The 25698-nt window shown below is 58.5% G+C and overlaps 1 protein-coding gene across 5 annotated transcripts; it reads left to right on the top strand.

The window, feature by feature from the left end:
• The first annotated feature begins 56 nt into the window (after nt 1–56).
• Nucleotides 57–25698, top strand: SMG5 (SMG5 nonsense mediated mRNA decay factor). 5 transcript variants are annotated; one of them, XM_045876618.3, is made up of 22 exons: nt 57–190; nt 3663–3761; nt 4269–4392; nt 4755–4911; nt 6707–6796; nt 7703–7792; nt 8422–8500; nt 10742–10867; nt 10968–11036; nt 11182–11390; nt 11998–12135; nt 12293–12889; nt 15086–15261; nt 16310–16385; nt 16991–17166; nt 17972–18130; nt 21643–21702; nt 22159–22318; nt 22741–22831; nt 23613–23687; nt 24087–24225; nt 24334–25698. In XM_045876618.3, exons 1-22 carry the CDS (start codon nt 117–119, stop codon nt 24415–24417), a joined length of 3048 nt encoding a protein of 1015 aa, XP_045732574.2. In that variant the 5' UTR covers nt 57–116; the 3' UTR covers nt 24418–25698. The 5 variants fall into 5 exon arrangements, with proteins under 5 accessions (XP_045732574.2, XP_064449786.1, XP_064449787.1 ...); XM_064593718.1 differs by lacking the exon at nt 57–190 and adding an exon at nt 703–721; XM_045876619.3 differs by lacking the exon at nt 57–190 and adding an exon at nt 817–1021.

Here is a 25698-nt window from a genome sequence, read left to right as displayed (position 1 = left end):
CAGGGCCGGCGGCGGCGGCGGCGGCGGCTCCGGCCGGACGCGGCGGCGGCGGCGGCGGCGGCGGCGGCGGCGGGCGGCGGGGGCCTGTGACCGGGAGCCGCCCCGGACCGGGCACCATGAGCCAAGGCCCCCCCCCCGGGGAGAGCAGCGAGCCCGAGGCGAAGGTCCTCCACACCAAGCGGCTTTACCGGTGAGGGGCCGGGGCGTGCGTGCGGCCGCCGGGGGAAGTGGGCGCCGCGGGGGCGGGGCCGGGGCGCGGGGCGCGGGCCGAGGGCGGGGGCGGCCGAGGGGCGCGCGTGGAGGAGGCCCTGGCCGGGCGCCGGGCGCGGCCCCGAGCTGGGCGGGCCGCGGGGTGAGGGTGGGGTCGCCGGCGGGGAGAAGCCGGAAGGGAGCGGCGCCCCGAACCCCGCAGGCGCTCCGTGCGACCTTGGGCCCCGCTGTCCTCGTCCTGGAGAGGACAGGCTTGGCTTGGATACACTCGAAAGCCCCTGTGGCTCCGGGTGTGCGGAGTTTGAATGGAGAGGGGCTGGAGACGCGTTGTGTTGGTCTGGAAGGGCCACGAAGGGCTGTGAGTGCGCAGTGTGCCCAGGTCACGGAGCCCGTTCAGGGCACCGGGGCCCCCGCCCCGAGCCCCGCTCCCTCCCAGCCTCGTGACTCGGTCTCTCGCCAGCAGCTTCCATTCCTGGCTGCTGGTCGCCGCAGCGCCACTCGCCCTCCGCAGGTCCTGTCTGCATCCCCCGTGCCTCTGCTGAGGCCGCTGTGCCTCTCCCCACACAGGGTCGAGGATTGTTTTATGGGGGGCAGCTGGGACGTGGTTTCTAGAACCGGGGCAGAATGGGGTGAAGCGTGAGGCCAACTCGAGGTTGCTGCTTTCCAGTGGGGCGCAGGGTTTGGATTTGTCGTTTAGCTCCGGTCTGTTGAGCAGGGCCCTTGGAGCGGTGGGCCCCGTCTTGGCAGTGAAGGAGTCAAGAGCATGTGGTCTTTTCCTCCCTGGAATCGGCATCCTGCCTTCTCGGCCTTTGTAAGTCGGAGGCAGAGGGGAGTACAGGCTGCTCCAGAAATAGAAGAGTGATCCCATCCAGCAGCCCCTGGGCGCCCGCTGTGGGCTGCCCCTAGCCGGCTCGGGCGGGTGAGCAGCTGGCTCTGGTTGGCACGTGTGCCGTGTCATGCTGCTGAATGTCAGCGCGGCCTGCAGAGCGTGGGCCCTGCCTGCAGGATTCCCTCCTTGTCTCCAGCTTTTGGTAATGGCCCTGGTCATCCTTCTGATCGTTCGCAGGCCTAGTTCTTCCCCCACCCACCACCCTCACAGGACTGGCTGACTGCAGGTGATGTGTGAGCACATGTGGCTTACGTGTGTGCATGTGGGCACCTCTGCCTGCGACTGTGAGTTCTTGGCTTTGAGCAGGGTGGAAATGTGAGGCAGCAGGTCTCTGTATTTTTTTTTTTTTTAAGATTTTACTCATTTGACAGAGACAGCGAGAGAGGGAACACAAGCAGGGGCAGAGGGAGAGGGAGAAGCAGGTTCCCCGCGGAGCAGGGAGCCCGATGCGGGGCTCAATCCCAGGACCCTGGGATCATGACCCGAGCCAAAGGCAGACGCCTAACGATGGAGCCACCCAGGCGCCCCTGTTTTTGTTCTTTATGAGCGCAGTGGTGGCTATTGGAAGGAACTGGGGAAGGAAGGTCTGATTTCTCTGCCCAACATAAATGTGCTGTTAGACTACGAAACTGTCACTCAAAGCTTCAGTAACTTTGGGAAATTCCCACAGTCTGTTTATAGAAATGAGATTCTGAAATGTTTTAAGCCTCTCAGAAGAAAAGACAGCAGTAGAAGGGATGCTGGGCGGGTCACAAACACCAATTAATTAATTAGGCCGATTAACTATTTTTAAAAAACATATTTCGGGGCGCTTGGCTGGCTCAGGAGAGCATGCAACTCTTGATCTCAGGGTCATGCGTTTGAGCCCCACGTTGGGTACAGAGATTACTTAAAAAAAAAAAAAAAGATTTGCAATTAGAACTTCCTAGAGTAATGGTTATTAAGCTTTCTTGGATTGAGAACTAAGAGCTGTGGAGCAGTCCATAAAGACATGTGTACACACTCCTGAGATCTGTCCATGGCACGGAAGTTCAGAAGCCCTGCCCTGGGGCACTAAGCAGGCCTAGAGTAAAGTCACTGATGGCTGTCTGATGGCGCTGGCATCGAGGGCCAGGCTGGCTGAAAGGGCTTGGCTCCCTTCTCTGGGCAGCCCAGAAGGCATTTGGAGAAATGCTGAGCTCTAAAGATTGCCTGTGGGAAGGCCTGGATTACCCTCCCACCCACTCACCTGCGTGCTGGTGGTCACTTTTCCCTGGGCAGGGCAGCTTTTGCTGGCGTCCCACCTGAGCCACCACAGGGAGCTCGCCTGCCGGGGCCCACTTGCCCCAGCCCAGGGGCCCACTTGCCCCAGCCCAGGAGCCCATGTCTCAGTATTCTGAAACAATCTTGAATTGGGAATCACTAATGCCCCCTTTCTTTGTTGCTTTTGTGCCTGGAGCTGTGTCTGAGTTTACCTGTTTTGACAGCTGCTATCTGTCTTCCTCTGGGTTTTACCTTTCTAGAGGTGACACATACCTCTGGCACTTCTTAGCCATCCCTTGTGGAGTTTCCTTGGCCTTTTCTCGTGGTGTCTGGAGTCTCCTCCTTAGCCTTATGACAAGAGAGATGGAGGCTAATGCTTATTGAATGCTCCGCATGTACGAGGCACTATTATGAGTGCTTTGTGTATAAGCTAATTTAATCCTCACACCGTGGGTGATAATATTACTCTCATTTTGTAGATGGGAGAACTGGGACATAAGGAAGTTAGATATTTTGCCCAGGACCCAGAGCCTTTAATATCAAACAAAGAACCCAGAAGACCTTGTGACTGTGCAGTACACAGCTCAGCCCTCCCCCCATTTTTCCATACCCCACTAATTCAGAAATAGAATTTTATGCTAGGAATGCCTTTCCTTTGTGTCAGAGACAATAAGCCCGTGCACAGTAATTAATTCATGTCACCATTATTTGTTGAATGGCTGCCGTATGCCAAGGCCACCCGTAAGTTCTTTCAGTTCATCCTCACAGTCCTCTGAGGCAGCTGCTGTTCCTGTCCCCATTTTTATGGACAGGGCAGCTGAGGCTTGGAGAGCTCCGATAATTTGCCCAAAGTTACAGTCTTAGACACAGCCAGCAGTCAGAGCCTGGATTTTCTGTTGGCATCACAGCATAGACTCTTTCCATTAAGAGAGTCTAGCTTCTCATATCACAGGGTTTCTCTACCTTGACACCTTGGACATTTGGGGTAGGATAGTTAATGTGGTGGACTGTCCTGTGTATTGTGGGGTATCTGGCCGCACCCACTGAATGCCAGTAGCAATTCCCCCCCCCACCTCGAATCCCCGCCACAAGTAGTGATAGTCAGAAATGTCCCCCGGGGTAGGGGGCTGTTCTGTCAGGGGGGCGGGGAGACTGTTCATCTTGTTGGGTGCAGCCCAGCCTGCAGCCTTCCCATTTCCCTGCCCCTAATTCTGCAGCTTCTCCCCTAGGATCAGTGCCGCCCCCCCCCCCCCCCCCCGTCCCCCCAGCCTGCCTGGATATATGCATGGCTCAGGGGCTGTTTGCCTGTATTTCCCTCCAGGGCTGTGGTGGAGGCTGTGCATCGACTTGACCTCATCCTTTGCAACAAAACCGCTTATCAAGAAGTGTTCAAACCAGAGAACATTAGCCTGAGGAACAAGTAAGCTGGAGACTCTAAACCACAGATCCTTACGGTTTCTCTGCCCTTCTCCCCCTGAAACGCTGTCGCATGTAGGCGCATGTTCTCTCTTATCTCCTGACCTCATGGTACAATAATGGGTTGTGAACTCTGGCCCTCCTAAGAGAGGAAATGGGGACCCCTCAGTCTTTCTGCAGCTTCTGCATCTAACAGACTGGTGCCATACGGATGGCGTTGGAGTTGGGGGAGCTGGCCATGCTACAAAATGACAGGAAAGAAAGATGGGGTTAAAAGGCAGGAAAAAAGGAGAGAAGTGTGCAGGGGAAAAAGAAGATTATTAAAGTTCTTACTGCTCCTGCCTCTATCCTTTGGGGCTCCCACTGCTTTCCAGGACAGCTCTTTGTCCCGGGTCATGCAGACTGACCCTGGATGTCCCTTGGGAGGCACAGGGATTTGTTGGTCGGGGTATTGGCAAATGCTTCCTTGCCCCAAGGATGGTCAGTCTCTTGTGCTCCTCTGTACCCTCAGGCTGCGCGAGCTCTGCGTCAAGCTTATGTTCCTGCACCCAGTGGACTATGGGAGGAAGGCTGAGGAGCTGCTATGGAGAAAGGTATACTACGAAGTTATTCAGCTTATCAAGACTAACAAAAAGGTAAGGGGAGGTCCTAGATTTTGAAAAGAAACGTTGTCTAAAGAGGGAAGCTAAGAAAGGAAGAGACAATTAGGAAGGTGGGCCAGGACATGGTTGGAGGTAGAGGAGCCAAGGAAAAGATGGCAGAAAGGGAGGGGGTCAGATGTAATTAGGATTGGGGGAGGAGGAGCCTCATCCCAGATGGGAAGTTCAGAGAAGTGGATCTAAGGGTGTGGGGATAACTCGTGAGTGAAAGGAGAGTGGATGAAGTTTCAGAGCCAAGAATCTAAGTTCATTTCCTCATGAGAGGAACTGGGTTAGGGAGGAAGAACAGTCCTCTGAGCTTACTGCTTAGCCAGCCCCTTCACTTTCCCAACGTCCAGCACATCCACAGCCGGAGCACCTTGGAATGTGCCTACAGGACGCACCTGGTCGCTGGGATTGGCTTCTACCAGCATCTGCTTCTCTATATCCAGTCCCACTACCAGCTGGAACTTCAGTGCTGCATTGACTGGACCCATGTCACCGACCCCCTCATAGGTCAGTGAATGCTGAAAGGTGGGCTTGAGGAGCAAGGATATATGCCTCCACATCTGGCCTTCTTATTCTTCTGGGTACTGTAGCTTGTGACCTAGTCAGGCAGAGAGGATTCTAGCAAGACCTTCATATAGTCCATGGACTTCGGGTTTATCCATACAAGCACATGAGGTAGGGTGAAGATCTGAAGGAAAGAGAGAGGTTTCTGTTGGTTGGGACTGTAGACTGAGTCGGAAGGAGGGATGGAATGATCTAGAGCAGGTCTGGCACTGGAGGATAGTACTAATAGCATTTGTTTTCTTCTTGCAGTTGAATTTGGTTGGCACTGTTTCTTTTTTAAGTTTTTATTTGTTTGTTTATTTATTTACGTAATCTCTACACCCAGCGTGGGGCTTCAGCTCACGACCCCAAGATCAGGAGCCTCCCACCCCCCCGACTGAGCTGGCCGGGTGCCCCCAGCACGGTTTCTTTTAACTTCAGAGATTGTTTCCCGGTTTTTTTGCAAGTATTGACAGTTTTAGAAACGTTTGGGGATTACGGACATTCCCGCAGGAGAGCGCCGGTCTCTGTGCGGCTGTCTGAGGTGTCCGTGGCTCTGGCTGACCTTCCCTCCTTGTCTGACCTCTGGCCCCTCACGCTCCTTCCCTGCCCCGCCTCTGCCCCCGCCCTTGCTGGACTCCCGGGGCCCGAGCTTGTGACTGCCACCATAGGGCAGTCTCCGGTCAGAAGCGTAGCACTGCATTTGGTGCGTTTACAAAACATGATTTAAAAACAACAGTGTAACCTAAGACCGCCCTCACAGACTATACCAGATGGCCGGAGAGGTCCAGAGCCCCCCAAAGTGAAGGACAACAAATATTGTCTCACTTCAGAGAATCAGTTCCCCAAACTCTGTTTTCCTCCTCGTTGATGTTTTCACGTTCAGCTGACTACGCTGTTCGGTCCGCTTTTCAGGGTGGGAGTCATGCAGCCGGCAGCGTGGCTGACGGTGAGGTGGACAAGGGGGGATGGGCTCTGGAGCCAGTGTGCCCTTCGAGTCCTGGCTCTCCCACTTACCCGCTGTGTGACAGTCTCCTTGACTACCGCCTGGGAGCAGTGAGAGTGACCTCCTCGTGAGGTTGCTGTGAGGATCCGTTAAATTGACACTGAGCGACACTTAGAGCAGTACCTGGCACATGGGAAAACTGCCTCCCAAAGAGCTCAAACTCTCTGAACTGAGGCTGCAAAGCTGCTTGGGTGGAGGGGGAGCGGAGAGCCCAGCATATCGGGCTCTGGCCACACCGGTCCTCAGGCATGGCAAGCTCAGCTGTCTCCCTCATGGGCAGACCCTCCAGTAGGTAGCCTTCTCCGTGCACCTCCTCCCCAGGCAGAAGCCTGGAGCACCTACCTTGGCCTCATGCACAGGTTTCCCGTCTCTACTCAAACCTTTCACTCTTATGTGGGGAGCTTCTACCCAAGGCAGCCAAGACTGTCCTGACACTTGAGCTTCACCTCTTCTTCCTTTGTAGAAGTCCGCCTATGATGACCTTTCACGTCGCCTTCCCCCAGGGAACTGTCCTGGCCCAGGGACCCTCGCTCATCTCCTCCAGTTACTTCCTCTCCTGTGAATGACCCCTATCTGTGAGCCTCTGTCTCTCTACCTGGGTCCTGGATGCGTGTCTTCTCTGCCCCCCGCCCCGACACTGTTTTAGGGCGAGCCGTGGATTCTTGATCTCCTTTCTCCACCTGGGAAAGGTGTTTCCCGTTAGGTAGGGGGCTGGGGAACGGGCTCCTGATGGTCTCTGTCTGTCTTTCCCAGGATGCAGGAAGCCAGTGTCGGCTTCGGGAAAGGAGATGGACTGGGCACAGATGGCGTGTCACCGATGTCTCATGTACCTGGGGGACTTGTGTAAGAATCTGAACCTTTCCTTTTTGGGTTGGGCTCCAGGACAGGCGGAAAGCTGCTTCTGTTGTTGGTACCACCTTGTATGTGATGGGGGAGCAGGAGGAGGACCCCCCCCATCAAACGATGTGCCCTTCTCACTGCCCCTCCGTGAGCCAGAAAGGACCAGTGACTATGGAAGAGGGAAAATGAACTTTGAGAAAGTCTGGGTGATTACTCGGTTTCAGTAGTGGGTTAGGAAGACCTTAATTGGATACTCTTCTCCTTCTTTGGGGTTTGCTTTTTTCTTTCTTCATGGACTCCTAGAGGAATTGAAGTTAGGCCTCATGGAGGACTTCCTGCCCGGCAAATGTTCTCGGAATGGAGGAGTACTCTCTTGCCTGCTGGCCCCTGGGCCTCTAGTCCTGGTAGCTAAAGGTTTCTCATTAGGCTGTTGGATGCATTGCCTTTTGTCACCTGAGGCTCTTTCCCTCCCTGCCCCGCCCACTCCTGGTCCCCTCATGGGCCCTGTGCACAGAGAGCGCCAGCTGCTTCATGTAGACTGACCAGGTGTCCTCAGTAATGTCTTCACTCCAGAATCAAGCAGCTATATTCTAGAACCCAGTACCAGGGATCTTCCCAAGCAGTTCCGTCTGCTGCAGGTCCCCTTCATCGGGAGGAGATAAGCAGGAGTCTTTTTACAAACACTAAACATTCTCTACATTTTGAAGCTATCAGCAAGGAAGAGAGAGTTGAACAATTTGCCCGTAGTCATGCAGAGTTAAGATTGTGCCAGAGGCCCAAGCCGCCTGCCTCCTGGCTCAGGCATCTTCCTCCCAGGCTCTTACTACAGCTCCACAGCGGACTCCCAAATGAGGGGAGGTTTTTCTGAAACACAGCATCATCACGTTTCCTTCCTTCTGTCTCCTGCAGCGCGATATCAGAATGAATTAGCTGGTGTAGACACCGAGCTGCTAGCTGAGAGATTTTACTACCAAGCCTTGTCAGTAGCTCCCCAGATTGGTAAGTGGCACCCCCCACTCGGGCCTCCCTACCAGGCAGCATTTTCCAACAGGAAGACAACGTTAAGAGGGCAGGCAGGCCGCATCAGACTTCACCTTGGTTGGGCATTCTCCCCCTCGGAACACACTCTCAAGAGAAATGCAGAGTCCTGATCTAAGAAGGAGGAAGGCAGAGGGGAAGGAAGAGAAGAAGGCTCCCCTGTCCCTGAGGTCTCTGTAGAAAGAGGAACTTCTACTTTAGCTGTCCCCATGGCCTGCACAGTGGGAGAAGGGAGAAGGCTCCGTTACAGGGAGAGGCGGGGATTAGCTCGTAGTAGGAGAGTTCAGGGGTGAGAAACCGAGCTGGGATAGAGGAGAGGGCTCCATGGCATTCCATCAGCCTTAGAGGGGCCACAGCCGCTGCTGACGGAACGGCGCCCCTCGGTGCTGAACCCCCTGGCAGGCCAGGTCGGCAGGGAGTCTGTAGTCAGTCCCCTGGGGAGATAGGATCAGCTGCTCTTCCCCAGGGACGCCGGTGTCCGCTGCAGACCCGGTCCTCCTCCCCACGAGTACCCGGTGCTCAGCAGTGCTGGGTCGTGGTGGTGGGTGCGTGTTGTGGCCCCGGACCGCGTGACTTCTGTCTTCCTTCAGGAATGCCCTTCAACCAGCTGGGCACGCTTGCAGGCGGCAAGTACTACAGCGTGGAGGCCATGTACTGTTACCTGCGCTGGTGAGTGCCTGCCTCCCCCATCCCCCCGGCCAGACCACCTGCTGCTGCTTCACGCCCCCTCCTTTCCTATCCCTTGGTGGAGGTAGGGCTGCTTGTCACAGAACCCCCTGGATTTGTTGGCTCTCAGGCAGCCAACATAGCTGCCCACCGTCTCCTGTAAGTTCAGGATTGCTGTCTGGAAGGAGGAAGTACATGGGATCGGGGGGGCACCTGGGGGGCTCAGTCGTCAAGCGTCTGCCTTCGGCTCAGGTCATGATCCCGGGGTCCTGGGATTGAGCCCCACATTGGGCTCCCTGCTTGGCGGGAAGCCTGCTTCTCTCTCTCCCACTCCCCCTGCTTGTGTTCCCTTTCTCGCTGTGTCTCTCTGTCAAATAAACAAACAAAATCCTAAAAAAAAAAAAAGACGTGGGGAATAAAACGTTATCAGGGTAGTGGTTGACAAGTGCAGAACTGTCGAGCTTCAGTGTCTCAGAGTGACTGTGGTGACAGTGTGGGAGGACCAGCTGAGCAGCAGCGTGGCCCACTGTTTCCCCGGTGCTGATGCTCCCTCAGAATAAGAAACCTCGGGTTCAGGACAGCTGAGGCTGAGTGGGTTTAGGCCCCCGAGTCGGCAGAGCCAAGTGCGCACGTGCCTGATAGGTCGGCTGGTGCCCTTGATGACATTATAGTCAGAAATAAACTGCCTGGGCCCCAGCGGCAGCCTCGTAGGGGCCAACGGCTCCATGAGAAGCCAGACATTTGCAGAAGACACTGCTGTGAACTGGACTTCAAGGCAAAGGGAGTAAAGTAAGTTGGTCTTCGTACCTGTACTGGCCACGTACCGAAGTGTAAAGATTATGCCTTGTAATTCCCTGTGCCCTGGTCCTCGGCTCACCTGGTCTGGGAAACCTTTTCCCTTGAATCAACACAGTATCTGCTCTTGGGGTGCCCGTCTCCTTTCCTGGATCGGTATAGACTGGCCCCAGAGGCCACTGTTTTAATTCTTAAATACAGTTACCAGGTTTGTAGGTTTCCGTTGCCTCTTCCCCAATTCTCTCGTGCCTTCCGGGGAATGCCCCCTTGGTCCCTCATCACACCCATGACCATGATTTAGGGTGAGTCACTTCCAAAGACAGCCCAGCACATCCAGGTTTGGGAGGTGCCTGCTGAGGTCCTGCCCTCCTATGTTAAAGCATTCACGTCTCATGTTCATGGGTTAGGTATTTGGGTGGGGCTCAGTCTGGCAGTTCTTTTCCCCTCGGTGGCCTTGTCTAGGATCAGTCATTGGTATTCAGCGGCCCTGGAGGGCTGATCTATCTGGATCGAGGCTCATCTGGACCCCCTCCCACTCCGTGTGGTCTCTCTTCCTTGGGAGAGATGGATTTCTTATGTGGTAGCTCAAGGCTTCACACAGTGGATAATGATCCAAGAGATTTGGAATCTGCCAGTCTCTTATGGCCTGGGCCTGGAAACTGGCAGAGTCACCTGCCCGGTGTTCTGCTGGTCAGAGCAGCTGCATTGCCTGGTCCTTCCCCCTGGGCCCCCCGATTTGAGGGGAGTAGACACAGAACCCCCTGAATGGCAGGAGTGTCAGGGAATTCATGGCTTTTATTCACCATTAACATACATTTCTTCTTTTCTATCCGTTGCTTCTTACAATGAAAAGATTGTTTCCCCCGAAAAGACATTAAAAACAGCCCAGTGCACTGTTGGTGTCCTAGATACTGCAGTGAGGCAGGCTGGGCTTGGACACTCTGCTCTAGCTTGTGTTCGCCGTGGGGCCTGCACAACGTTCCTGCTCTTCCGGGCTCCACGTCCTCGTGCGCACGTGTGGACGGTATCAGGGTACGGGGCCTGGCACATGGCGCGCACACGCGCATCCAAACCAGTGTCGTGAGCCCTGAAATTGTGTGTACGCTCCCTTGTTTGCGGCCGGCTTCTTAGATGGCACCTGTTAAGTACTCTGTGGTTCACAAAAGACGGAGGCTGGTGTATTTCGGGGATGGTAACTTACTTAAGTCACAGTAACAGAGTAGAAGCAATCATTCCACTTACGGAGGAAGCGAAGGCATTATGTTCAGTATGTTTATCTGGAAGTTGTGTCTGTGTATTTTATCCGGAAAGATGGCCTTCACCCTGAGTCTGTACGTGGAAGGCGAGGCTGGGGGCAGCGTGCGTTGGCTAGAAGCATTGTTCCCTCAAGCTCCCGTAGAGCACCGTCCCCTGCCGAGACTCCACAGCGTTCATCTGTATCTCCTTCAGCATCCAGTCGGAAGTGTCCTTTGAGGGGGCCTATGGGAATCTCAAGCGGCTGTATGACAAGGCAGCCAAAATGTACCACCAGTTGAAGAAGTGCGAGGCTCGGAAACTGTCTCCCAGCAAGAAGCGGTGCGTAGGGCCTGTGGGCCGGAGGGGTCTCTGCGGCTGGTGTGGTGGGACTGGAGGGGCTCTGGAGCCATTTGCCATTTCCCTTGGGTTCCTCTTCCAGATGTAAAGATATCAAGAGGTTGCTAGTGAACTTCATGTACCTGCAAAGCCTCCTGCAGCCCAGGAGCAGGTGAGCACAAGAGGGCAGGCCCTTGGCCTGTGTCCCGTGAGCCCCACCAGGGCGGCTCTCTCTGTGGCCGTCCCTGTGCCCACGGCTCCTCGTGCCTGCCCCCGACTGAGTCACGGACCTCCCTGTCGCTCCTGCCCTTCTGCAGCCCGGTGGACTCAGAGCTGACGTCACTCTGCCAGTCAGTCCTGGAGGACTTCAACCTCTGCCTCTTCTACCTGCCCCCGTCCCCCAGCCTCAGCCTGGCCAGCGAGGGCGAGGAGGACTATGAGGGCGGCTACGCTTTCCTCCCGGACCTCCTCATCTTTCAGATGGTCATCATCTGTCTCATGGGCGTGCACAGCTTGAAGAGAGCAGGTAACTCCCTGTGCCCCGCCTTCTCCCCTGGGGCTGCTGGGGGCCTTGCTGCCCAACTTCCAGGAGCATTTGGCTGTGGGTGTGAGGGCCGGGGAACCCTACCCTGAAGGATCTGCTGGGGAAGGAACAGAGGCCACAGCCTATCTCCACCCCCCTCCCAGACACACTCTTGGCCACAGCCCGCAGACAGGAGAGGCAGGATACTTAGCTGATGACCCAGACAGAATTCAGACTTCGCTGCGGGGGCGCTCGGGCAGTTGTGCAGACCTTTCTGCAGCGGGCCACGTGGAGCCGAGTCGGGAGGGAGGGGGCGGCAGGGCCGGTGTGTGGTGCTGGGCTGCGAGGAGGAGCCCGCGTGAAGGCATCAGAGCCAGGGAGAATGGCGTGGGGCTAGAGGATATGCTTACCTGGGCACACGGAGTGGGCTGGTACGTTCTAGACGACGGGATAATCACGCAGAGACCTGAGAAGGCTTTTCTCCTTAGAAGAAGCTTTGAGAAGTAGTTGGATCCTTGGAAGGGTGGAGAACAGGTGAGATGGGGCTGGAGTGAACGGCACCTCCTCCTCACAGCCCTGGGCCCCTGATGCCTGGCTGTCCTGGCTTTAGGCTCCAAGCAATACAGCGCGGCCATTGCCTTCACCCTGGCCCTCTTCTCCCACCTGGTCAACCACGTCAATATACGGCTGCAGGCTGAGCTGGAGGAGGGCGAGAACCCCGTGCCGACGTTCCAGAGCGAAGGCACAGGTGCAGGCTGGGGCGATGCGACCGGCTGGGTCAGCCTGGGGCGGATGACGGAGGGAGGGGGCGTGGGTGTGGCTCGGGAGGAGGTGTTGAAGAGCACCTTCCAACTTCCGGGCTCCAGTTTGTCCCGAGGCCCCGCCTGACTGTCCTCTCTGCACAGATGAGCCCTTGGAGAAGGAGGAGGCGCCAGGCCCTGAGCCCCCTCCCGCAGCACCTCCTGCAGCACCTCCCTCAGGTGAGGTCAGAAAGAGCCGGAAGTTCTCCCGTCTCTCCTGCCTCCGCCGTCGCCGCCACCCACCCAGAGCTGGAGAGGACAGTGACCTGAGCGAAGGCTTCGACTCAGACTCCAGCCACGACTCGGCCAGGGCCAGCGAGGGCTCGGACAGTGGGTCCGACAAGAGTCTCGAAGGTGGGGGAACGGCCTTTGATGCTGAGACAGACTCAGAAATGAACAGCCAGGAGTCCCGGTCAGACCTGGAAGACATGGAGGATGAGGAGGGGACACGGTCCCCAGCCCTGGAGCCTGCTCGGCCCAGGTCAGAGGCTCCCGAGTCTCTCAATGGCCCCCTGGGCCCCGGTGAAGATAGCATTGCCAGCAACCTGCAAGCCATGTCCACCCAGATGTTCCAGACCAAGCGCTGCTTCCGACTGGCCCCCACCTTCAGCAACCTGCTCCTCCAGCCCCCCAGCGAACCTCACATCGTGGCCAGCCGCACACCCTGTGTCAACGGAGATGCGGACAAGCCCTCGGAGCCAGGTAGCTCTTCGGGCTGCTCTGGTCCGCACTTGCCGCCATCGCCCCGAAGAGGCGGCTTGCCTGTCTCTGCAGGAGCCTCCCCGCCCCGCCTCGCTGCCTTCCCTGCTTCCTCTGGTCCGGGCCAGGAGTGTTGTCCTGAGAATCCCCACTGCTGCTGGCGTTCTGCCCCGTGAGTGTGGGGCTTGCCTCCCCACACGACCACTGCCACCGGCCCTCGGCCCACCAGGGGACCTCTCTCCCGAGGCTCTTCCCCACACAGGAGGCGCCCAGTGCCTGCTTTCTCAGGCGCCGGGCTGGACTGTTGTCGGCTGTTGTCTTGTTGAACTTTCTCAGCACTCTTTTGGGGGAAGAGTTCTCATCCCTCTTCTAAATGCTGCCCCTTGCCCCTGGCCTGTTGCTTGGCTCATTCTTACTTGCCCTCTGGCGTTCCCTTAGAAATCACTGGGTCTAGGCTTCTTCTGAGGCCAGGGGAGATTTCCTCCCCGTGGGCTCCTGTAGCCTCTGCCCCGCCACAGCCTCTAGGCCTCTCCCACTCAGGCGTACTTGTCGGTTGGCTTGTCTGTCTCTCCAGCGAGACCATGAGCCTCGTGGGGGCAGGACAGTGTGTGTTTGCTCTGTCCTTGGATTCTCAGTTCCTCACGCCGTGCCTGTACATGGGTGGGACGCAGGGAACGCTTCAGGGATAGAAGCAGCTAGGAAGCCAGGATGCAGAGCTGGAGCGGTCTGCTCCGTGCTCTGACCTGCCAGGTTAAAGAGGTAGGAGGTGGGGGTCGTCCTTTTTTTTTTCTTTTTTTTTTCAAGATTTTATTTATTTATTTGACAGAGAGAGACACAGCGAGAGAAGGAACACAAGCAGGGGGAGTGGGAGAGGGAGAAGCAGACTCCCGCAGAGCAGGGAGCCCGATGCAGGGCTCGGTCCCAGGACCCTGGGACCATGACCTGAGCCGAAGGCAGACACCTAACGACTGAGCCACCCAGGCGCCCCATTTTTTTTTTAATTCAGATTATTTATTAGCATGTGTCTGCGTGAGGGGGGAGAAGCGGAGAGGGAGGGGAAGGGGGAGAGAGAATCCCAAGCTGACTCCGTGCTGAGCGCAGAGCCTGACACGGGGCTCGATCTCACAGACCCTGAGATTGTGACCTGAGCTGAAACCAGGAGTCAGACACTTAACCGAGTGAGCCACCCAGGCACCTTGGGGGTGTTTCTTTTAATTCTGTATGCCTTTTCTCCCTCCCTGACAGCTCCCTTCTGATTGTCTGCCCTGCTTTCTAGCAGAGAGTAGACCTTTTATAAACGCTGGTTGAGAGAATAGCTGTAGACCACCCTCCCAATTTAGCTTGAGACAGAAAGAAGTGTATTTTGTTTTTGTTTTTTGTGTTATTTTATTTTTATTTATTTATTTATTTATTTATTCTTATGTTAATCCCCATACATTACATCATTAGTTTTAGTATTTTATTTTTTTTAAAGATTTTATTTGACAGAGAGAGACACAGCTAGAGAGGGAACACAAGCAGGGGGAGAGGGAGAAGCAGGCCTCCTGCAGAGTGAGGAGCCCAATGCAGGGCTCGATCCCAGGACCCCGGGATCATGACCTGAGCCGAAGGCAGATGCTTAACGACTGGGCCACCCAGGCGCCCCTGTATTTTGTTTTATTTATTCTTTTTCAGTAGGCTCCACACCTGGTGTGGAGCGCAGCACAGGGCTTGAACTCATGACCCTGAGATCAAGACCTGAGCTGAGATCAAGAGTCCAACATTTAACCGACTGAGCCACCTAGGGGCCCCAGAAAGAAACATTTTTTGTTTTTGTTTTTAAGATTTTATTTATCTGTCAGAGCACAAGCAGGGGGAGCGGCAGGCAGAGGGAGATGGAAAAGCAGGCTCCCCACTGAGCAGGGAGCCAGATGCAGGGCTCGATCCCAGGCCCCTGAGATCATGACCTGAGTCGAAGGCAGACGCTTAACCGACTGAGCCACCCAGGCGTCTCAAGAAGGGTGGAGGCAGCAGTCTCTTGGCTTAAAAGCATCAGGTTAGTGGGCGTAGAAGGATTAAGCAGGAGTGCGTAGCGAGTTCCCCATCTTTCACATTAGAACTGCTCCAGAGGGCAGGCAGGGCGAGCGTGCCCCCGGCCTGGAGCTGAAGCCCGATGCCACGTGCCTGCTGTTCATCCTGGCTCTCTGTCCCCCACCCCAGCCTCTGAGGAGGGCTCCGAGTCGGAGGGCAGTGAGTCCAGCGGGCACTCCTGTCGGAATGAGCGCAGCGTCCAGGAGAAGCTACAAGTTTTGGCGGCCGAAGGCTTGCTTCCCGCCGTGAAGGTCTTCCTGGACTGGTTGCGGGCCAACCCTGACCTCATCGTCGTGTGTGCGCAGGTGCGGCACTCCGGGCGTCGGGGGGAAGCACAGCCTGGAGGCCCCTCAGCTGCTTCCATCACCACAGAAGTGACGGCAGGCATCTGCTTTGCGTGGGCCTTAGGCTTTTAACAAGGAAAAGGATTAGACATGATCTCTGCCCTCCAGGAGCCTGTGGCCCGGGCTGAGGCCCAAAGTCCGTGGATGGGGAAAGCGCTTAGTCTGCTTCATGCCTCTCGCACCGGCCGTACCGCCTGTCGTCAGGACTGGGGTCGATGAAGGCGTGTGTGTGAGGGCCGGCCTTGAGCCTGGTCCTGGAGTCCAGAGGGAGGAGGGGGCACCGAGTGGTGCCAGGGAGACGGGACCCAGCGGTGGCAGGACCACCAGACAGGGTGGAGGCGTTGGGGCAGGGGAGCAGTGGGTGGAGGGCATGGTGTCAGGCTGGCGCTGTGGAGGTGGGGGGCGCAGGCGCCTTCTCCCCAGGTTCAGTCTGCCTTGATCCTTGAGGGCCCGGCGGTTTTTTCCCGTGTTGCTTTATCCCAGGAACACATCTGCTGTGCCGTGGAAGACTCCTCCCCTGTAGGTCGCTGTCCTCCCCAGATGAAAGTTGGGGTTAGGGCCAGGCACACCCTTGGGTGCGTGCTTAAGTGTGCTGGCAGCGAGTTACTCACCACCCTTAGTCATCAGGTGTGCTAAAGATGGGGATGTGGGGTCACATTCCCACACAGGTGTCCCAGGATGGGCACACAGAGGGCTGAATGACGGGGAGAAGCCGCCTCCAGCCCTCTAGCTTTTCCCACTCCCAGAATCCAGAGTGTCCTTTCTGTGGCCTCACACCTTCTCCCCATGACCTTGCTGCTGGTGATGAAGTTCAGCCAGGCCCGTGGTTCCCCCTTCATTCCTCATGGGATTAGCTCCCTGTTTTCCAGGTCTCCCAGGAGTCCCCCCTTGGCCTCTTTAGTTAATTTTTCTATCAGATCGCTCTAGGCCTATGGCCATAGCCCCTGGACCCCCCAGGCGTCCTGCTTTTCTCGCCCCCCACTCCGCTGAAGGCCTCCCCTCTCCACAGAGCTCTCAAAGTCTGTGGAATCGCCTGTCTGTGTTGCTGAACCTGTTGCCAGCTGCTGGTGAGCTCCAGGAGTCTGGTGAGTGGGTGCCCAGCACCGCCGCCCTTCCCCTTTCCCTCGTGGCCCCACGAAGCCCAGCCCCCTCCCTGGTAACCCAGCCTGGGGAGAAGGAGGTTAATGGGACTCACCCGCCACCCTGACACACAGCAGCCATTGTGGTGTCTGCGTCTCCGGTTTCCCCCAACACTGCCTCACTGTGGGCAGGTGGCCTGGTTGGCCAGGGAGTGTGCTCCCCGGGGAAGGCCATGGGGCAGGCAGGAGCGGAGAGAGGCGAGCCTGAGAGCCAGCCCCGGTTGCTGAGAGTCCTCCTGGGCCTCCAGAGCTCACCTCCTCCTGCCACCTGCAGCTGCACCTGTCCTCTGGTTCCCACCTCTGGCCTCACCTGAGAGGTGTGTACGTCCCCCTCCAGAGCCTGCCTCGGGTCCACCCTGGTGTCGGGGAGCCTTTTGCATCGGAGCCCATTGCTCCCCATGCCTGCCCTGCTCCCCCAACCCCACCAGCTCTGGTCTCCGCGAGCCATGTGGGATGGCTCTGTGTGCTCATCTCCCTGTTCTCCCAGGGGAAGGGCTGTGTTCCTCTGGGGGCTCCCACAGGGCAGGTGGTCTCACGCGTCTTCTCTCCAGGCCTGGCCCTGTGTCCCGAGGTCCAAGACCTTCTCGAAGGTTGTGAACTGCCTGACCTGCCCTCCAGCCTGCTGCTCCCAGAGGACACAGCCCTTCGTAATCTGCCTCCCCTCCGGGCTGCCCATCGACGCTTTAACTTTGACACGGATCGGTCCCTGCTTAGCACCTTAGAGGAGGTGAGCATGGCGTTTCTGACGCCACCAGCTCTGTTGTTAGTCCAGCCCCACAGCGAAGCAGGTGGCCCTCCTGTCCAGACAGGCAGGGTGTCCTCAGGGCTGGGCTGGCCGTGCCTCCTTCGTGAGCCGCGGAGCTTGCTCCCCTTCCCGCGGGCTGCTCCTTTATGGGGTGTCTGCTCGTGGGCTTCCCTCCACCATGTCCACCTTTTGCAGAGGGTGGAATGGGGGGGGCCATTAGGGCTTAGGAGCTGTTCTCATGCTCTTCTCCACTCTGGGTACAGTGTCCTGTGAGCTGGATAGGAGGCCGTCGAGAGCTGGAAGGGGGAATGCTGCCCGCCCAGGCCGGTCACCCTTGCGTCTGCCTTCCGGAGTGGGCCGCCTGGGGACGGCAGGGGAAGCAGAGCAGACAGGCTCCCGGCGCCCTCGCCGGCACTCGCATGGGCTTCTTGCTTGCTCCTCTCCAGCCAGAGCACCTTGGCTCTAGTCTGTTTCATATTTTAGGGTTCTAGAGATTTTTGTTTGATGGGGAAGAATTGTTTTGCCAACCAAAAAAGTGGCTCAGTTCCCTCGTTTTTCCACGCAAGACCCCAAGGAGGGAGGTGGCGTGAGCGCCCAGGTCCTCCCATTCTCAGCCTGGTGCACTGCCTATTCTGTCTCCACCTGAGTCCTGGTTCACTAGTCCTGCCTGGAGTCTCCTTTCCTGGCATCTCGAGGCTCTGGGTCTCGGGGCTCCCCTCTCCCACCCTCCAGACCACTGGCCTTTCCAAGGAGCCCCCGCCTGACCGGCTCCCGCATCCCCTCACAGTCGGTCGTGCGCATTTGCTGCATCCGCAGCTTTGGCCACTTCGTGGCCCGCCTGCAAGGCAGCATCCTGCAGTTCAGCACGGAGGCCGGCATTTTCGTGAGCATCGCCCAGTCGGAGCAGGAGGGCGTGCTGCAACAGGCCCAGGCGCAGTTCCGCATGGTGAGTTGTCCTGCCTGCCCTCCCTGTGTGCCCCGCTCCCGCCGGGCACGCTGAGAAAGCAAGCCTAAGAGGCCCCTGATGGACTGGGGGCCCCTGATGGAAGAGCGCAGTGATGGGGGCTGTGGGTGGGCCAGCAGACAGGGAGGGAGCGGTGCTTTGAGTAGAGGCAGCGTGGCACCAGGCCTGTGTCCCGACTGCCTGGGCTTAAGGGCCGTCTCTGTCCCCCCCCCCCCCCCGAGTCCGAGCTCCTTGCTAAGCCTGTGTCATAGGGTAGTTGTGACGCTAGGAGGAGCGTGTGTCTCGGGCACCGTGCGTGCTCAGCCGGTGCTCCTGGCCCTTCCTCTCTGGGGGCTGCAGACTGGGGGCGGGGGGAGTGGCAGGATCCGGGTATCAGATGCCAGGCAGGATCCTTTCCTCCAGGAGCCCCAGAAAATAGGTGGCCAGGGTTACCTCCTCTCCATTCAGAATCTGGTCCCCACACTGACCGAGCGTCTGCTCTGTGCCGGGCCTGTCTGCTCTGTGGGTACCGGGGTCACAGCAGCAAACAAAATAGTCTCTTTGTGGGGCTGACGCTCAGGGAGCAAAGTCCAGGCTCTGCGCCGGGGCCTGCCCCGCTCTGAGCGCGCTCTCCTCCCAGCTGGATGGCAGTACATTCGGGGGGGGGGGGGCGTCTGGCACTGACACAGCCCACGTGTCTCTGCAAACGTCCATGGTTCTTCTTCGTCCCAAGCTGCAGGCCTCCCGGCCTCTCTGAGCACCCCCTTCCTGCGGATGTTGCACGTGGCTGGGAAGGAGCAAAGGCTCACCAGAAACTCCCTTCTTTGCAATCTTAAAAGCAAGCTCGTTTTGTTCAAAAAAAACACCTTTTGTGTTAATGCTTTTGTTGCTGTTCTGTAGAGGAAAACGCATAATTACAAAGGTAATCATGGGGAAATTACACAGCTTTAAAAAGTGGTAGCTTTTGCAGGCATTTCCTTTAGCTTAAAGCTCCAAGACTCTTCCTCAGGGACAGGGAGCACCTGAAAGCCCCTCGCGGGTGGTGCTGGACCCTGAGGTCACATCGTCTGCTGGGACTGCCCCCTGCACTGCTGAGTGGCACATGTCCACCCTTCATCCCTTAGCAGCAATCGTGGCCATCCCCATATTGACATCTGCCATCACGTATTGAGAGCTTTCTGCGTGCCAAGCCGAGTTGGCCCGGGACAGCTCATTCGACCTTGGGCGCAGCTCTGCGAGGTGCTCTTACCCTCTCCTGCACTCGCCCAGGGCGCACAGAACCACGGAAGACAGACTGTCCGTGGCAGAGCCAGGGCTCTGGGATTGGGCAGACTGGCTCTTCTAAGCTGCCATGGGGCGCGGCTTCTCTGCGGGCCCACTGGGTGCCAGGGGCCGCTGCTCCTGCTTTGGGACGCCAGCATCTGCCCGGGTTAGGGACCCATCTTTCCTGTGGTTCCTCAGGTGTTCCCTGAGGACGGCAGAGGCCCACATCTCTGAGCCGCTGGCCCGGGGATGCCAGAGCCCGAGGGTGGTGCAGCTCTGCCCTTCCTGGATCCAGATGGATGCCCGCTCCCCCCCCCCCCCAGCAGAGGGGCATCACAATTCCAATTCTAGCCTGAAAGGCTGCTCCCTGGGCTTGATTCCTACAGACAGCGCTCCCCGTCCTCGCCAGTCCACCGGCGGTGCCTGCTCGGGTGCCTCCTCCTCTCCTTGCTGCACCCGGGTTTCTCCAAGGGGCCGCTCTGTCATGCAGACTCTGCAGGGACGTAGGTGCATCTTGCACAACCAAGACGTCGGGACGGTGCAGTACTGTTAACCATAGACTTTTTTCAGATTTCACTAGATTTTCTACTGACGTCTGTTTTCTTTTTTGTTTTTTTAAAGATTTTATTTATTTATTAGAGAGGGAGCAGGAGGAAGAGAGCACGAGCAGGGGGAGGGGCAGAGGGAGAGGCCAAGCAGGGAGCGCGATGCGGGGCTCGACCCCAGGACCCAGGGACCATGACCTGAGCTGAAGGCAGATGCTTAATGACTGAGCCACCCAGGGACCCCTAATGTCTGTTTTCTTTCCCAGGCTCTCCCATTATGTTGGGTTGTGTGCCTCCTGGGTCTGCTCTGGGCTGTGACAGTTCCTCAGTTTTCCTTTCGTGACCTTGACACTTCAGAGGAGTATTGGTCAATTATTTTGTAGGATGTCACTCAACCTGGCTTTGTCCAGACACGTCTTGGCCACGTGTTCTCGTGGTTAGAATGTGATTATACATTCAGGCTTAATGTTGTAAAGCACCGCTCTGAGGATGTCACTTTGCCCATCAGAGAGCCTTCGGTGGCCACCTCCCAGCTGATATTTAAGGATAAGTCCCCATCCTTAATCTCGTCTTAATTTTTTTTTTTTAAGATTTTATTTATTTGGCAGCGAGAGAGGGAACACAAGCAGGGGGAGTGGGAGAGGGAGAAGCAGGCTTCCCGCTGAGCAGGGAGCCTGATGTGGGGCCATGACCTGAGCCGAAGGCAGACGCTTAACGACTGAGCCACCCAGGCGCCCCCTTAATCTCATCTTTACACCACGTTAGGGAATTTGGGCTTCATCCAGAAGACAGAAGGAAACCATCAGAGGACTTTTTTTTTTTTTTTAAGATTTTATTTATTTATTTGAGACAGAATGAGAGAGAGAGAGCACATGAGAGGGGGGAGGGTCAGAGGGAGAAGCAGACTCCCTGCCGAGCAGGGAGCCCGATGCGGGACTCGATCCTGGGACTCCAGGATCATGACCTGAGCCGAAGGCAGTCGCTTAACCAACTGAGCCACCCAGGCGCCCCATCAGAGGACTTTTAATCGGGGCCACGGTGCACAGCAGATGGCGTCTGGTTGCCGGCGGGGAAGGTGGCTGGGGGTAGGGGCGCGGGCCAGGGAGGAGGAGGTGGGAGGAACCAGCTTAGGGGGTCACGCGGTGGAGGGGAGCGGAAGGGTGTGAGCGATTTTTAGGCGGTGCGGTCGGCAGGACGGGGAAGCGGTGACGGGGAGCCGTGAGGGAACGGTCGGTCACAGCCCGCTTCGCCGCCGCTGCCTCGTGCACATGGTGGCTGGTTTCCCACATCCGGGAACCACCAGAAGGGCAGCAGCAAGTTTGGAGGAGCGGGGGGCGGGGGCTGTGTGGGCTGGAGCTGCGGATTTGGAAGAAGTTGGCGAGTGGATGGTGATAGAAGGTGGGGTGTGCGGGGACCGCACGGAGCAGAGGGGCAGAGCGGGAAGCCTGACGTGCAGCCAGGCGCTCCTCTCCGAGCGCCTGGGCCAGCGAGAGCTTCAGCGCGGGTCCCGGGTCCTTCTCCGCCAGAGGAGTGGTTTGTCTCCCGAGCCTCTCTTGGCGCGAGCGAGAGAGCTGACTTCACATGAGGGCTTCCTGTTTCAGACCCTGGGAGTTCTTCTCAGATAATCTGTTACACCTCTTGATCGCTGGGGAAAGGACTGTGGCCCCAGCTCTTGGTCCCAAGCTTAGCATGTGTTTCTCCTCATAGGCACAGGAGGAAGCCCGTCGGAACAGGCTGATGAGAGACATGGCCCAGCTGCGACTTCAGGTGGGCAGTCGGGACCCAGCTGCTCCTGTTCTTGATCTGGTCATTGGCCAGGCCCCAGCGGCAGACCATCCCCTCCAGCCGCTGCCCCCTGCTCTGTTGCACAGCTCCCGTTTGGTTCCGCTGCCTCCCCTACCCCCGTTCCACTGTGCCCCCCCCAGCTCTGTTCCGTCTCCCCGCTTCTGTGGTGGCCTTCACTTTAACCGCATCGCCTCCCAGAATTCCTTTCCGTGCCCATTTCCTCACTGAGCCTTGATGGCCCCTTTCTGCCTTCTCTGCTGTCTTTCCTTTCTCTTCTCCTTCCCTTCTTCCCGCCCCCCTTTCCTCCAAGGCCTTGGTGTAGGGAGCCCCCTGCCCCCTTTGCAGCAGGAGATGCCCCATGAGGGCCCCTTTGGGTTCCATCCTCCCCGCCCAGGCTGCAGGGCCCACGCAGCCCCACACTCTGCCCTCTGTCCTCAGCTCGAGGTCTCTCAGCTGGAAGGGAGCCTGCAGCAGCCCAAGGCCCAGTCGGCAATGTCTCCCTACCTCGTCCCCGACACCCAGGCCCTCTGCCACCACCTCCCGGTCATCCGCCAGCTGGCCACCAGCGGCCGCTTCATTGTCATCATCCCAAGGACAGGTAGGCGTGCTGGGAGGTGGGGCAGGGTGTGGCTAAGAAGAGACTTCGGCTTGCGATGGAGAAGTGCTCATGGGGGCCCAGTTTCCATACCGTGGCCTCGGTCAGGTCCTGCCACCTTTCTAAAGCTCGGTCACTTCGTCTGTGGAACGCGCGTGACCGTCCCTGTTAAATTCTGACTCGCGAGATGGTTAGAAATGAGAGGAAAATCTAAGCGAACGCACTTGCTCGAGTGCCGGCTCTGCTGCTCGCAGAAGGCCGTGCTTCGGAAGAGCTCGGAGCCGCGTAGGAGCCCCGGGCCCTGCTTCTCCTGCAGCGGGGGGCTGGGGGACCCCCGCGAGCTCAGCCGCTTCCTGCGGAGCCCTGGGCCACAGCAGCGAGAGCTCACCTGTTGCATCCTTCCCCACCCCCACCTTGTCCTCCAGTGATCGATGGCCTGGACTTGCTGAAGAAGGAACACCCAGGGGCCCGGGATGGGATCCGATACTTGGAGGCAGAGTTTAAGAAAGGAAACAGGTGAGTGTGGGCCTGGCTGGGCCTCTCTCGAGCCCCGGGTCAGGCTCCCCGACAAGAGTGTTTGTCCCTGGCTCCCCACCAGTAAGACACACACTTGCAGAGATGAGATTACAGGTCAGGGTCTCAGGTGTGGATGGAGGGTGGTCACGGGGGACACCGACCTGCTGTCTCTTTGCCTCTGGGGCAGACACGAGGTCAGCATCAGCAGGGAGATGGGGGCAGGACCTTCCCTTCCCCCCAGCTCTGGGCTGTGGGCTCCTTGGCAGGAGTTTCTGCTGTTTTAGGGTTGGGCCGCGTGATCAGGGGTACCAGGGTGCCCTCCCCGTTGCAGCTAGCCAGGGACTGGCAGGTGGCGGCGTGTTGGTGCTCAGGCCCACACATGCCTGCCCTCCTGCGCTCCGGGGCTGGGAGAGTAGCGGGCGGCGGGCGCAGTAGAGGGAGAAACTGGCCCTTGCTCCCCGGCTCCCCTGCCGCCTCTGCCCGGGCAGGAAGCCGCACAAAGCCTGCTTGTTTGGACCTTGTCTGCAGAAGCCCTGACTTGAAAAGCATCTGCTGTTTCTCCCTTCTCAGCTCCTCCCCTGGGAGGAACCGAAGGATCGATGTTATCAGGAGGAGGAAAAGCGAGCTGGGCTCAGTGGCCAGGAAGCTCCTTTGAAATGGCTCCCAACAGAGCTGTGATGGGAGAGACTGGGCCCCCTCCCCTGGGCCACAGCGAGGTGCTTTGTGGGAGGCGCTCCGCCTCCTCTGACCCCCCCCTCCCGCCCTGCTGTCTCCCTCGCAGGTATATTCGCTGCCAGAAAGAGGTGGGAAAGAGCTTCGAGCGGCATAAGCTGAAGAGGCAGGATGCAGACGCCTGGTAAAATGCCAGCCCCGTGCTCCTAGAACCTCAGCTAGGCTGTCCGCCTCGCTCCTCTCCGACCTCTCCCTGGGCCAGATGGTCCTGCAGCAGCTAGAGGGACCAGCCTGGTCACGCTCAGCCCGCCAGGGCGTCCTGCGCCTGTCCCCTGCGGGGCGGGAGAAGGGGCTCTAGCCCCGGAGCCCCTGTGGCTCTGAGATGCCGGGGCTTGGTGTCCCCGCTCAGTGTCCCTCTGCCCACTCCCTGAGGACACTCTCCAGAACCACTGCCCTGGCCGCCTGGTTTCTCCTGCTCGCTCTCCTGCTGCCCTCCCTGTCCCCAGCTTCCCCTGGGCCCTGGGGATCCTGGCGTCCGGGCTGCGCTCATGCTGGGGCTTGGCCCACCTCCTCTTCCTACCAGGACTCTCTATAAGATCCTGGACAGCTGCAAACAGTTGACTCTGGCCCAGGGGGCAGGTGAGGAGGACCCGAGCGGCATGGTGACCATCGTCACAGGCCTTCCACTGGACAACCCCGGTGCGCTCTCAGGCCCTATGCAGGTAGGTCCGTGAGGTGGGGGGATAGGGGTGAATGGGGAAGAGGTGCAAAGGGACTCTCTTCTCAGAACACTCCACACACTTGCTTTTCTTGCTTCCCCCATCCGTTAGGCAGCTCTGCAGGCCGCCGCACACGCCAGTGTGGACATCAAGAATGTTCTGGACTTCTACAAGCAGTGGAAGGAGATTGGTTGAGACGGACCCCCAGGCCCTGCAGTGGGGCTGCATCCAGATCTCTCCTGCCCTCCCTGGCAGCCAGGACCACCACCTGTAGTCACCCCACCACACGCAGACTCACGCACGCACGCAGGAAGGAAGCCCAGCTGCACACAGGCCGCAGGGAGGGCCCGGGAGCCACAGGGAGGGCCCAGAGCCGGCTGGGAGGGCGGGTCCCCCTGTCGCCAAGACGACGTCAGGAAAGTGGGGGAAGTGCTGGGCGCAGGAGAGGCCTGTGGGCCCCCAGCCAGCCCTTCTGCCTCAGCCCCCTGCTGTCACCAGGGGCAGGTGGCAGGCGTGGGCGTCTGCGTTCCATTGGAGTGGTTTGTGGACCTCTGAGGGGAAGGGACAGCAGAAGGGCCCCCCTTCCTCACTCAAGACGCAGGGTGGTTGGCGTCAGGAGTTGGATCCTCTGGTGCCAGGGGAGGAATTGGGTAACACCGGATGTGTGGGTGGTTCTCTGCAGACCCTTCCCCTCCTGGAGGACCCCCCATCCTCCCCTCCCTTTGCACAGGCGGGGGCAGTTCTGGAGCCATGGGGACTCTTCCAGAAGAGGGCCTGGAGCTGCTGGCACCAAGAGCAGGGCCAGGGCTCGCCCCCTCCTGCTGCTGTGGGAGCCACGCACCCAGCCGCCCCACTTCTGCCCTCGCTCCGCGTCTGCCCAGCTTCCAGGGCACGGAGCAGGCCCCTCTTGACGGCAGGCTGGCCCCGTGGGCCAGCGAGGGTCCCGGGCCCACCAGCCCCACAGTCGTGATCTGTGCAGGGGGCGGAGTGCGATGCCAGGAAGGGGGGGGTGCGGTGCCAGGCCACCAGCCCCCTGACGGTCTGGGAGAGGCCTGCGTGGAGGTGGGCCGCAGAGAGGAGGGGCCCGTCGAGCTGCCTGGTCGGGGGCCTGCTGTCCTACTGGGGCTGAGCATGGGGCTCGCTTGCTCGTGGCCGGTGGCGAGGTGAACGCGGGAGCCGAGATCATGAATCGCTCAGGGCAGGCGTGGGGGAGGCTCTGGCCCGGGCCGCCTCGGCCCCTTGCCCTGGGGCTGGCCAGGAGCTCGTGGGAGGGGGCGGCGGGGCTCGGCTCTGCCGCCCCCACCCCAGCGCTAGCCTAGCTTCCCAGGCTGTTCTCAGAGGAGAGCAGGCTTCTTGCCTCCTTCCTCTAAGACAGCAAGTCTGGGACGACCTGGGGGCAGTGGGGTCACCCCGACTCCCAGTCCCTGGCAGAGACTGAGACTAAAGCATCACTTAATAAAGATCCCTCGAAGCCCA

This window comes from Mirounga angustirostris, unplaced genomic scaffold, assembly GCF_029215605.1.
Source record: "Mirounga angustirostris isolate CCGP_5_RB_7025 unplaced genomic scaffold, mMirAng1.0.hap1 SCAF_6, whole genome shotgun sequence".
Lineage (NCBI taxonomy): Eukaryota > Metazoa > Chordata > Mammalia > Carnivora > Phocidae > Mirounga > Mirounga angustirostris.
The sequence above is the reverse complement of the archived record's forward strand: the minus strand, read 5'-3'. Positions and strand labels throughout refer to the sequence as shown.

Bases quoted from the DNA above. Each gene is read 5' to 3' on its own strand.
- SMG5 (XM_045876618.3), top strand. From the start codon at position 117: ATGAGCCAAGGCCCCCCCCCCGGGGAGAGCAGCGAGCCCGAGGCGAAG. The intron at 4,912-6,706 runs GTCAGTGAATGC...TGTCTTTCCCAG, and splicing joins TGTCACCGACCCCCTCATAG to GATGCAGGAAGCCAGTGTCG. The intron at 11,391-11,997 runs GTAACTCCCTGT...TCCTGGCTTTAG, and splicing joins GCACAGCTTGAAGAGAGCAG to GCTCCAAGCAATACAGCGCG.